The sequence below is a fragment of the Bidens hawaiensis genome, unplaced genomic scaffold (assembly GCF_021521415.1).
Source record: "Bidens hawaiensis isolate Kalapana, Puna unplaced genomic scaffold, B.hawaiensis_p1.1 tig00041852_1, whole genome shotgun sequence".
NCBI lineage: Eukaryota > Viridiplantae > Streptophyta > Magnoliopsida > Asterales > Asteraceae > Bidens > Bidens hawaiensis.
The window spans coordinates 120,121-132,711 of NW_027497419.1; the positions used below are offsets into that span (position 1 = coordinate 120,121).

Below are 12,591 nucleotides of genomic sequence, written 5' to 3' on the forward strand. Positions count from 1 at the left end.
AGTTTAAATACCAAAAATCAGATAAATACCAATATGTGTACTTTTGCTTCATACTTGTAGCACAAAGTAGTATACCTCTTCTACTTACAACCCCTAAAAGATCTCACTGTACTTGCGGCGTGACTGTAAAGATCACGCATAAGGCTGAGGGGTGTGGGGGGCTCTAATGGGGGCGCGAGTGGGGGCTCCAGCCAATAATATTATGACGTGTGGCAGAGAGAGAAACTGGATAAGGGGGGTGGTGGAGCCCCCGTTGGAGCCCCTGGCCCTGGTGTGGAGGGGCTCAAGCAGGGGCTCCAGCGGATTTTTTTTTTATTTTTTTATAAATATATTCAAAAAACGTATTATTAAAAAAACTCATAAATTATTAAAAAAAACACACATTAATGAAAAAACACATTAATATCTAAAAATATTAGTTAGGAGACGGTTGTATGTTGGATGGTTGAAAGCCGGATGATTGTTGCGGCTCCGAATAAAACATCGGTTGGTGCGGTGACGACCATAAATCGTCGTCAATATAATCTGAATCTAGCTTTGGGTACCAATTTCCAGCCATGTTTTTAAAAAAAAGTTTAGAAGATGGGTTGATTTTGGGTTTTTTTTTTAAGTTGTGGTAATTGTTTTATGTGAAATGGGTTATATATAGGAAGAAAAAACTTTTTTTTTTATTAAATAAGAGCCCAACGGCTCATTTTAAATGTCCAACGGCTAGATCACACATTCCCATGCATCTTTACGCCCATCCTCAGCCGCTAAGGGGCTTGCGCCTGCTTTGTTTTTCGTGCTCGCGCCCCTCTCGCGCCCCGGGGATGTGGTGCTAGCGCCTGGGGGCGCGAGCGGAGGAGCTCTAGCGCCCCCGTTAAAGCCCCACACCCCTCAGCCTAAGGTTTTGTCACGTAGTTTTACAACCTTACATGCTTGTACATAGTACACTTTTACTTGTGTTATTAGTAGAAAAGTAACAATAACCATCATTTTGTACTATCCCTTTCAGAGATGCCATAATGGGCTATTGGGCTATTGAATACTAACAATACAGGTTGTACCAAAGGTATCATTTCTTCTACACTTTCAGGGAATGTACTATATTAGTCACGTTATTAATTCATCTGTTTTTACCTACCAAGGGCTCTCAACATATAGATGGGCGTTTAGGATCACCCGAACGAGAGTAACAATAACTGCATCGAAACTAGCTGGTTTGACTGTTATTAAGAAAGGATGTGCTATGGATGAGAGAGAGCGCGTCAATTTTGTGTGAGGATGCTCCCAAACCTATTTATTGTAGGAAAAGTTGTTCACTTTTAGTTAAGATAATAATAAAAATATAATAACGATACTCTCGTTAATCGTGGGAAATTCACTTATTACAATACCGTTTACAAATGTATATAAAAAGAATATAAAATGCAAATTTATATACCGAAATGATTCAATCCATATGTTACTAGGAGTGCTTCCATAAGCTTTCTTCTAGTATCTATGTCACGAGTCTTCATCACTTGAGTCTTCAACAAATGTTTCTTCAAAACAACAATTCGTTTATTGAAATTAGGTAACGGTTTTGGTTGAGGATCGTGTTAGACACGAGGCCCTTAAAACAGATTTCGTGCCTACTCTCAAGCGCGTCTGTTTCCCAGGGTACAACAACCAGAACATTATGTATACTGCCGGAGATGGCCACGAACCCGAGGAAGTCACCGGCTATATTGGTGTTTATCAAGATGTAGGAAAATTTGTTGAAGTTGTTTGACAAAAATATAGAGAGTGCTCCTTTCTAAATTTTGTCATGAGTGTGTGTAAGTGACTCCAAAATATTTTTTAAGTGTATATACAACATGAACCAACAAGTTCATTATATACTTACACAAAATGAGAAATACTTAACCAAAATTAATATGTCATAAACAATAAAATTAATTTAGTCATAAACAAGATAATTAATCTTGTAATAAACTTGAAATTAATTATTGTAATTAACATGGTTAAATACTTTTAATTAGATTTAAGTGGTGAATCAAAACCATCATATTTATTCATGACATGAGTTGAAACAAACTATTTGACCATGTCCAAACAACTGTTTGCAACAGTGCGTTATGCAGGCGCGACACTCATGCGCTCTTACGTGGGACACGATGTCAAAGATAAATCCAAGTTTTACTTCTTTGGTTATTCCAACCATACAACTTCGAGCATTGATATTCATTCATCTAAGCTTCGTTTTGGACACTCAAATCAATATTTATACAACACATATATAAATATATTATTCATGTCCAAAGTTAGTAAAAAACTCATTTTCACTAATAAATTTTTTCCAATAATCCCCCACATGAATGGAGATCAATCAAAACACACAAAATTTCAAATGAAAACCTCGACAGTTGAGTATTGCAGGATAGGTAGGTGTTACCTTTTGAACATTCCTTTGTGAAGCATACTTAGCCTCCTAGCGGTTAGTAGACGCGATATCTTTGAACAGACCCCCATTTGTGGAAACGACAATATGCCTTCACACAATACTCTCCTTAGTTGGGCACATCCCCTCACTGTCGTGTCCGTTATGGTCATGAAACACTAGCCTGGTTCTTTGAAAGCTCTAGGAACTGCGCACCCCACAGTTTCATTTGAAGTGACCCCACTTCTCTTTCACATAAGTGATTTTGTCTCAAATCATTAAAAACATTAAGGTTAACAAGATTTACACAAAATCATTAACCATACATTATGCTTAACCTCACATTATGTCACCGTTGTTAATAGGAATGAACTGAGAAGTAATTAAACTCCCTTTATTATTTTTTGGAGGATATTTATATATATATATATAAACATATATATATTAGCTTGTATGTAAACATATACATTAGCGATGCCCCCACAGTGACTACCCTTCGGTTATATGATTAAGTTGTCCTATTGAACTTAGCTCTTGGGATCTCCAGTATGCTAAGTTAGGTTTCCCTCATACTTCCTTTTTCCCACGGGCTTTAGTCAGATTCCATAACTTCAACTATCGTCAACCCTCGGGTTGTTGGATCCAAAATATTATCTATGACTTTGTCAAGCCATTTGTAGATAATTTCAGTTTGAGATGAGTTGTTATGATGTGTTCTTAACTTGTAAGTTAATTTGCCTATATTCAAGTTTCTATGACTATAACAACAGGTATCACCTTAAACCTTGTTATAATAAGTGTCTTAGAAGAACATAAATATTATGTTTTAGGCGAACACATGTTTGCAATATCTATTTAGATCACCAAATTCTTATTGTCAAACATTAGCAACCAAATATATGCCCAATATTCAAATGCAAGTTACTCCCACATTTAAGTGTTATTGGATAGCATCCAAATGGGGTAATGAAAGGTTCTCCCTTTCTACGTGTTTGGGAATCTTCTTATACAACCAATTTTACATACCCAATGGGTCGGTTCTTAAATGTCTCATCCCCCCCCACATTTCTTGCCATTTGAACTACTATTTGTATCACCTTACTTATGATAACAAATGTTTATAACGACATTTAGATACCCGTGATTTGAACAAGAGTTGCCTCATTGTATCAGTGAATTCATCAATGTTTATTTTGGTACTCAATAGCTTTTGAGTTGACCAACCAACATATGTCATTGTCATAAATTTGTCATCAAACCAATGAGTTAAATGCCCTTCCTTATAATGAATGAAAGTATCTTTCAACTTTCTCTACACACGAATTCGTTGTGTGTTCATATATACGTTTTGAATATATTAAGTTAATTAGTCTTCGGGGAGTACCATAATTAACTAAGTACTAGTCTAGCATGCTTTAGACTACAATACTTTAGCATGTGAACAGAAGATGCATCATTCTGATCCTTCACAACCTCAAGGTATAACACCATATACCTTGTTCACATTCACTTAGACACACCACAAACTTCAATGTTTGGAATAAATCTCTAGATTATTTCATGTTACAAAACATGAGTTTATCATTCAGTTCAAGAACACAACTCTTTTTCCCTTAATCTTCAAGGCTTCAACATTTGACTTATGTGGACTTACACATAAGTCTTAATCCAAGTCAATTTTGGTGAAGACCTTGTTTCTTGAAACCATGTATTCTTGAAACCATGTATTATGATACTCTCCCAAAATGAGGGACACGTCCTCCACATAGTTCAAACAAAATTGATGGTGGTAGAAGCATCTACGAGTCCATCATTAGTAAAACTCTTATAACAAATCTCGAACGATTTATTATAAATGTTAATAATAATAATAACATATATTTCTTTCACATGTTGTAATCAAATTAGAATTCACACTTCGTGAAATTCTCATGTTGATACTCTCAACGTTTAATGATATATTTCATTCTTATGTATATCCTTTCAATATACGTATAGTTTTTATCATGATACTCTCACGATTTAAACGTTTGATATCTTGTTTCATCTTGAAACTCCAAACTTGAACAATGACAAATCTAGTCTAAAACAATAAAGTTGTTTACATGACAAACTACTCACAAGTAGTTGAACAATTAATTATGTTCACAACAATAACAAATTGTTTTAACAAAAAAATTTACTCGAGACTAGCTAATATATGGTTCTAGATGTGCTAATTATCTTTCTAGCAACGAACCAATATTAATTGCAAAAGACGTGTTTTATTCGTTCAAGTCATATCTTAAGTTTGCAATTTTTTTAATAATAAACTTTATGAGTTTTATGTTTTGATAACCAATCAAGACCATAAACTCCAAAATATGTTTATTAAATAAAACATTATCTAACCCGCTCGTTAGAAAATTAAAACGATTACAAATCGTTTGTTCACCAAAATATAGTTTTATCACACTAAACCGATTCTAACACGCTCGTTAGAAAAATAAACGATTGCACATCGTTGAAGTAGATGATTTATAAGATAAAACGATTCTAATACGCTCAATAGAAACAAATGTTTACTAAACGATAAAATGTTGGTTCTTATTAACATAAGCCATTCCTAACTTCTTGTTAGAAATAACCAATTTTACATCGTTTTTAAAACTTGCGATTATCATAAACCACTTCTAAGACACTCTTTAGAAAATAAAAAGAATAAACTTGTTTATAAAGCTTATTAATTTATAAGATTTAAAGCGGTTCTAAGACGCTCCTTAGAAATAAGTAATTATAAAAAAAACGTTTTAAAGGTTATGGTTTATAAATACAAAATCGGTTCTAAGACGCTCCTTAGAAATAAACGGTAAAAACCGTTATAAAGCTTAGTAGTTTATACAAATAACACCATTTCTAATACGCTCATTAGAAGGTATAAACCATCAATTCGCCAAATAATCTTTTTTTAACTTGTTCGCACACTGCGAAATACCTACTTCGCAAACAACAAAACCGTCTCGCATCCCACCTTGTACGTTTATAAAATACATATGGTTTTACTAAACCAACCTTTTCTAATACGCTCATTAGAAAATATAAAACATTTCTAACCCAATAAAACCAGAATTATTACGCTAAATAATATATATTCTAATGCGCTCATTAGATGAAGAATGATTATAAAAATCATTTTAAATTTAAAACCCAACGGTTTTTCAAATCGTTTCAATATATTGTGATTCTCTTCCCACAAATATATATGCAACAAAATGAGCACTTTTGTTCATCTCATCTATATCACCCACTTGAAACTTATTTTCCATATTAAGTTTTGTATTAAACAAAATCAACATGGATTTTATGAGTCAAAATAAAACCGTCATTTTATTAATGACATGTTTAGTGTCAAGTTTAATAACAAACTCCCATATTAATTCATGAGAAGAAACTGTCAAAAACTCTTATACGATTTGTAATGGTATTCGGATTTAATATTGTATTCCAATATAAATAAATCCGATATCTTTTGTACTAATCACATTATTTCCCCAAATATTTATAAGATTTTATAGAAAAAATCCAATTAACATTTTAAACTTTCGTGAAACAAAAATCCTTATCAATAGGTTTTAAGATTGAACCGTCAATCTTCACGAAATCTGTTTTAAGATTGTAGTAAAAGTGGTTCACTTTTAGTTAAGATAATAATAAAAATATAATAACGATACTCTCGTTAATCGTGTGAAATTCACTTAGTACAATACCGTTTACAAAAGTATATAAAAAGAATATAAAATGCAAATTTATATACCGAAATGATTCAATCCATATCTTACTAAGAGTGTTTCCATAAGCTTTCTTCTAGTATCTATGCCACGAGTCTTCATCACTTGAGTCTTCAACAAATGTTTCTTCAAAACAACAATTCGTTTATTGAAATTAGGTAACGGTTTTGGTTGAGGATCGTGTTAGACACGGGGCTCTTAAAACAGATTTCGTGCCTACTCTCAAGCGCGTCTGTTTCCCAGGGTACAACAACCAGAACATTATGTGTACTGCCGGAGATGGCCACGAACCCGAGGAAGTCACCGGCTATATTGGTGTTTATCAAGATGTAGGAAAATTTGTTGAAGTTGTTTGACAAAAATACAGAGAGTGCTCATTTCTAAATTTTGTCATGAGTGTGTGTAAGTGACTTCAAAATATTTTTTAAGTGTATATACAACATGAACCAACAAGTTCATTATATACTTACACAAAATGAGAAATACTTAACCAAAATTAATATGTCATAAACAATAAAATTAATTTAGTCATAAAAAAGATAATTAATCTTGTAATAAACTTGAAATTAATTATTGTAATTAACATGGTTAAATACTTTTAATTAGATTTAAGTGTTGAATCAAAACCATCATATTTATTCATGACATGAGTTGAAACAAACTATTTGACCAGGTCCAAACAACTGTTTGCAACAGGGCGTTATGCAGGCGCGACACTTATACGCTCCTACGTGGGACACGATGTCAAAGATAAATCCAAGTTTTACTTCTTTGGTTATTCCAACCATACAACTTCGAGCATTGATATTCATTCATCTAAACTCCGTTTTAAACACTCAAATCAATATTTATACAACACATATATAAATATATTATTCATGTCCAAAATTAGTGAAAAACTCATTTTCACTAATAAATTTTTTCCTAGCATTTATAATGTGAGTAAATAAAGGGAGAAGAAACAGTGTTTTTGACTGGTTTTGAAAGTTTAGAGGGATACATGAGTGCATTGCATAAAATCTAGATTCAAATTAAAAGCCAACCATTACATGTCACATCACTTTATTTACCCGTTCATTGATCCTCACAAAATGTTAATTGTATACAACTACGGCTTAATTCTAGGATATGTAAACATGTTCTCATCACAAAACACACATTATTTGATTAACACAATCATCAATTTTCTAAAAGTTTACCGTATCAACTCTAAACTTCATTCTCTCCATCTGCCATCCCGTCCATCGTATCATACAACGGCTTGTTCAAAGTTTCTGGCAAGTAAAATGTCAGAACGCCACCCATTATTCCACACACCCCAAAAACAAAAAACGGGACCCCACCGCCCAAAACCACCACGAAGGGCGCCAAAATCGCCCCCATTTGTGCCGCCTGAGTGGCACAACCAAGGGCGGCGTTCCTCACCACTGTCGGAAACAACTCCATTGCATATATAAACAACAGATTATAAGTCCCCGCCATCCCGAAAATCCCCCAAACACTACACACCATCCGCACCACCTTCCATGCTCCTTCGTTTTCGATAAAACTCCCTACAATGCAAAATATCCCGCTAAACCATTGTGTCCAGATCGCCAACGGCTTCCTCCCGAACCGGTCGATCAACAGTGCTGTGAGAAAAAACGCGGGCATCTCGGCTACTGCGTTGACCAACACGCTAATGTATAAATTGGTCTCGAGGTTGACTACATTTAAGCTAAGACCATAGTACACGATCGAGCACGTAAAGTTAATCCCGACCACGAGAATTAGACGGACACGCGTTAACCGGCATTTGAGGGCGTCTACCACTGACCCCGTTATCACTTCTTTTGACCGAATCTCATTAATCTTGTCATCATTTTCTTTAACCTCCTCATCACACGCAACATAGACGTTTCCTGGTAAAGATTTCCCATTGGTTGTGGCGATGGCCCGCATGATATCCATCGCTTTATCCGTTTGTCCTCTAATCAAGTACCACCGAGGGGACTCAGAGATGAAGGGTAGAATTAGAAACACGAAAAGGAAGGATGGTACGGACGAAGCGATGTACAAAGACCTCCACGTTTGGAAGACGTAAGCGATCCCTGAGAGCAATGCTATCCCTCCCGAGAAGAAGTAAAAAGTGGACATCCCGGCTATGCCCCGCTTAGACGGTCCCACCGGCTCCGTGGCTAGAACAAATGCACATAGACCAACCCCGCCCGTGCTAAATCCAGTGAGAACCCGGAGGAGGACGTATGTGAGGTAGTTTGGCGAGAGGGAAGTCAGTAGACCGAAGACCGCGTTGAGTATGCATACAACCGATAGGGATCCTTTTCGGCCTAGCTTCGAGTCCGATAGATGTCCAAATAATCCAGCACCTAGACCATACAATAACAACTTACTTAGTAGGAGCAAAGCCACCAAACAAGACGACGTTTAACTGATGGTTCGGTTTTGAGAGTTGTGCAAATCTTATTTTAACGCAAATTTCGATTGTTAACCATAAACCAAACCCACCTAGTACCAAAACAGATAACTAAACGAGTAACCGAAGCCTAAATCATATATCTGATATATATGGTTTTGGCTCTGTTTAGTTCAAAACCGATTCTTACCAACCTATGGTACTCTACAACTTAATATATTAAAATTATACTTAATTTAGAAAATTAAATTGGAAATTGGATATTTAACTCTTAATGTATAGATATATTAAAAAACAGAAAGTGATACTCGAGTCTGCATTGGCGTCTGTGGATCAGAGTCGTGTGTGACTGTCTTCTAATCCTCATCCGGATTTTGTTTTCTTCTCAACTAAAGTTTCATTTCATCATTTTTAGAAGATAAACAATGTCTTTTTGTTTTGTTTCGTTTGTTTTTTTAAATTATTTTATAAATAATTATTTAATATACGCATAAGTTGATCGATGATCATTACCAGAAATTAATATCATCCATAACAACACGACAAGCGAATTGAATATTAATACACTAAGCCAGTTATTAATTAATAATCTAAACTATAACATGTTGTTGATAATCATAATAGACTACGCTGATCATTTGAGCAACACCACTCATAACTTTTAAGGCCAAAACGCTGGGAACGCCTCCTCTTGCCGTTTTGGTTGATTTTTTGTTACCTGCGTTTTGTACATAACTTTGGTGTGACACGAGTTTTAAAGGTTTTGTGAGAGAGAGGTAGAGAGGGAGATGGAAGAGAGGTGTTTTGGAGGCATTTTCTCACTACACCCACTTTTTGCAAAGTGCTCAAAAGCTGACTAGACGTCATATAGTGTAAAATTTCCCGGTGTGCTTAGTTTAACTGGAAATGATCAAATGGAAATATCATTCTAACGAAATATTTTATCCCCCTTGAAGAACCTCCATGCCTAGTGTTACTTTCCGACCAACCCTATGGACTTGCCCGAAAACATGTCGGCCACCCTAATATTATATGGTACGTACCAGACATATATAGCCTGTCTTGAAACAACAAGACGGTAAGAAAAAAATTATTAAAAGCAGTATCTTTTTTAATAAGTAATAATTTTATTGTATAAAGTATTATATTTATTTTCAAAATCAGATCGGATCTCTTCAATATTCGGTAGATTCCTTTTGGCAGCTTCCCTCTTAACTCTTAAGTCTTAACGTTTAGAGCCGCCGTCAAAGAACATGACTCACTTCTTGCGTTTACATCTATAGTCAACCACTTTAAGCTTAAACCTATACTTGAATTGATTTTGTTTTCTTCGAAAAATATAAATACATGTGTATAACTTCATAAAAAACTTTACATAATAATTATTATTTTTAAAGCCGGCAATAAAATGATTAATAATGTCACATAACTTTGAATTTCGTTGAATATTTAAAAAAAGAGCTTATAACTATTAAAAGTTTTAAAATGAGTGATATATTTTTTTTTAGAAACAAACTAGTTTTTCAACCCATCAGTTGGCAAATCCTCAGTCCAAGGGTTAGTAAAACCTGAACGTTACGACGATAATTCGACACAAATTAGGTTAGTATCGGCTGTGTTCGTTACGATATAGACACCATTGATAAAGTTTTAGAGTTAAACCCAAAAAATTAATTCGTCAAATTAACATATAAAACATTAACATATAAGAAAACAAAATATTTAAGATGATGTTTATTTGGTTGGCAAACCCGGGCGGTGGTAAAACCCAGACGATCAGTCCTGAGCATTGAGTTGGTAGCTTGACATGAATTCGATTGGTTCTAGTTACGTATGATACTATACCAGAACAAAAAAACGAAAAAAATATAAAAAATGTTGTGGACCAACGACCAATTTGGGGGGGGGGGGGGTCGGTTGGTAAACTTGCGCATTAGTAAATTGGAGCGCTGTCGGTCATAGGCTTTAAATGTAGCCACGAGTATTAGCTAATTTCATTCAGGTTTGTTATGGTACCAGAACTAAAAAAACGGCGTTTCATCGGTTTTCATTACATTTATTATGTTCACTGAACCAAAAAAAAAAAAATTCACCAAATAATATAGTGCCACCAAGTGATCGATGAGCCACTTACGACACCAAACTTCTTAATTATATGTAGTAATTTGTTACCTATCCTAAGGCTTGAACCCAAAACACTTGGAGACTTTATATTCGCTACTAGGCCAAAGATAATAAAACATTTATAGATTTTAGTTACTATGTATTGATTAATTTTTTTTAGTTTTATTATTATTAAACAACTATAAGACTTAATTATTTTTTATTACCAGTTACTACTTTAAAAGTGATATTTGTTCACATTTGTTAATTTAGTTATCTTTTAGTGAAATTTTCTTTCTTTATTGCCTTCCGAGTTTAAATTAATTAAAAAAATACACTAATTAGTATTAACAACTTAAGAACTATGTAAAATATAACTTGAGATGATTAAAACCCATACTAAATGAAAATTGAATTTTAAATAGATAAACGTTGGTTAGTTATTATTGTACCATTTCAAATATAATGGTGTACAATACCAAAAAAAGGCTTATACACTTCCTATAGTACTAAGTTTAATATGTATTTTTGAACTATAAAATTCTATACATCCGAGATCACACTCTACAAATAAATCACTCTTCCACCTACAAAGAAAATATAGTGACCTAGTCAACCCATTTAAAAGAAAAACCACAACTTGAAAACCCTTGGCTTAACTTAAATATACTATTTCGGGAAAGACACGAACTCACGATCTTTCATAAGGAAAGTAAACTAATAGGCTATAAACCTTCAAACGAGACTCGAACTCATGACCTTTCATAAGAAAAATTATAGGGCTATAAATGAACCGATCGACGCTTGGAAATTAAGTTTAATATTAAAAATTATACATCAAATTCATAATACGCGCGTATTCTCTTTTGATAAGGAAAAATTGTGTGGTCCTATGTATTATCCATCTCATAATAAAGTCTAGCTGTCAGAGAAAAAAACATGGTGGAAATGAATACCCCGCCCGACCATAATGATTAGCACCGGAAATCCAACGTGGCACAACCGCCTGCAACATCTCTTTAACAATTTGATTTCTATTTTTACAAATATTAATTAAAAACTTACCAATCATACAGCCACCGAAGAACAAGGCTTGAACAAGTCCCACCTTATATTTCTGGCCACATATTAATCCCCATTCGGCCACCGTACTTACCCCGGACCCGCCGTCCCATTCCCACGTAGCAGACGGAAGTTCACACAAGTCCCCAGAACTTACGCACGACTGGCAAGTCCAGTCGGGTTCCCGGTCCGCAAATATCATGACCATGGTGTGGAAGGCCTCTAGAGCCCAAGCCATACATGTTAAAACAAAGTGTTTGAATTGCCAATAACCAAACTCGCCGCAGTGGTGGCGTAGCATGTCGTCGATGCAAAGGCGGGTGGTGGGTGGTGGATCATGGTGGGATTTATGTGGTGGGAGGAGGAGGGGTGAGGATAGGGAAGGGTTAGGGGTGGCCATTGGGTTGATGTGCCGGAGTGTATATGTTATTATTTGTTTGGAGGGAAGAGTCGTATCATTTGTGGAATATTTTTATTATATTGTTGTTTGGGGGATATACATCTACATATACTATACCTGCCCACTTGAATTTTTATTTTCCTTAAATAAAATATAATTAAACAAACTAATATATTGGATGTCTAATCTTTGTCGATATCTATGTGAGTGTGGAACAGCTTAGGTAAAATTCATGTGCCAATTAAGATATATATTAAATTAAAAGGAGGAAACTAGATTCATCTATATTTAAAGATTGGACATTTTAAAATTAAAAATATTGACTCTTAAAAATCTAAATAGTTAATTGCAAACATAGACCATGTGATGGAAACTGAAATATAGGTTTTAATCCTATGATGACATTTTCATAAATACGAGCCATTTGGGTCATTTTTTACAA

General features: G+C 34.6%; 1 protein-coding gene across 1 annotated transcript; it reads right to left on the reverse strand.

Moving 5' to 3' along the window:
* Positions 1-7,238: 7,238 nt before the first annotated feature.
* LOC143593223 (organic cation/carnitine transporter 4-like) lies at positions 7,239-12,190 on the reverse strand. The gene is made up of 2 exons (XM_077072920.1): positions 11,753-12,190; positions 7,239-8,537 (listed from the first exon to the last, which is right to left on the reverse strand). Exons 1-2 carry the CDS (start codon positions 12,147-12,149, stop codon positions 7,381-7,383), a joined length of 1,554 nt encoding a protein of 517 aa, XP_076929035.1. The 5' UTR covers positions 12,150-12,190; the 3' UTR covers positions 7,239-7,380.
* Positions 12,191-12,591: the final 401 nt, after the last annotated feature.

Bases quoted from the DNA above. Each gene is read 5' to 3' on its own strand.
- LOC143593223 (XM_077072920.1), bottom strand. From the start codon at position 12,149: ATGGCCACCCCTAACCCTTCCCTATCCTCACCCCTCCTCCTCCCACCA. The intron at 8,538-11,752 runs GTAAGTTTTTAA...TGTATGGTCTAG, and splicing joins CTTCGGTGGCTGTATGATTG to GTGCTGGATTATTTGGACAT.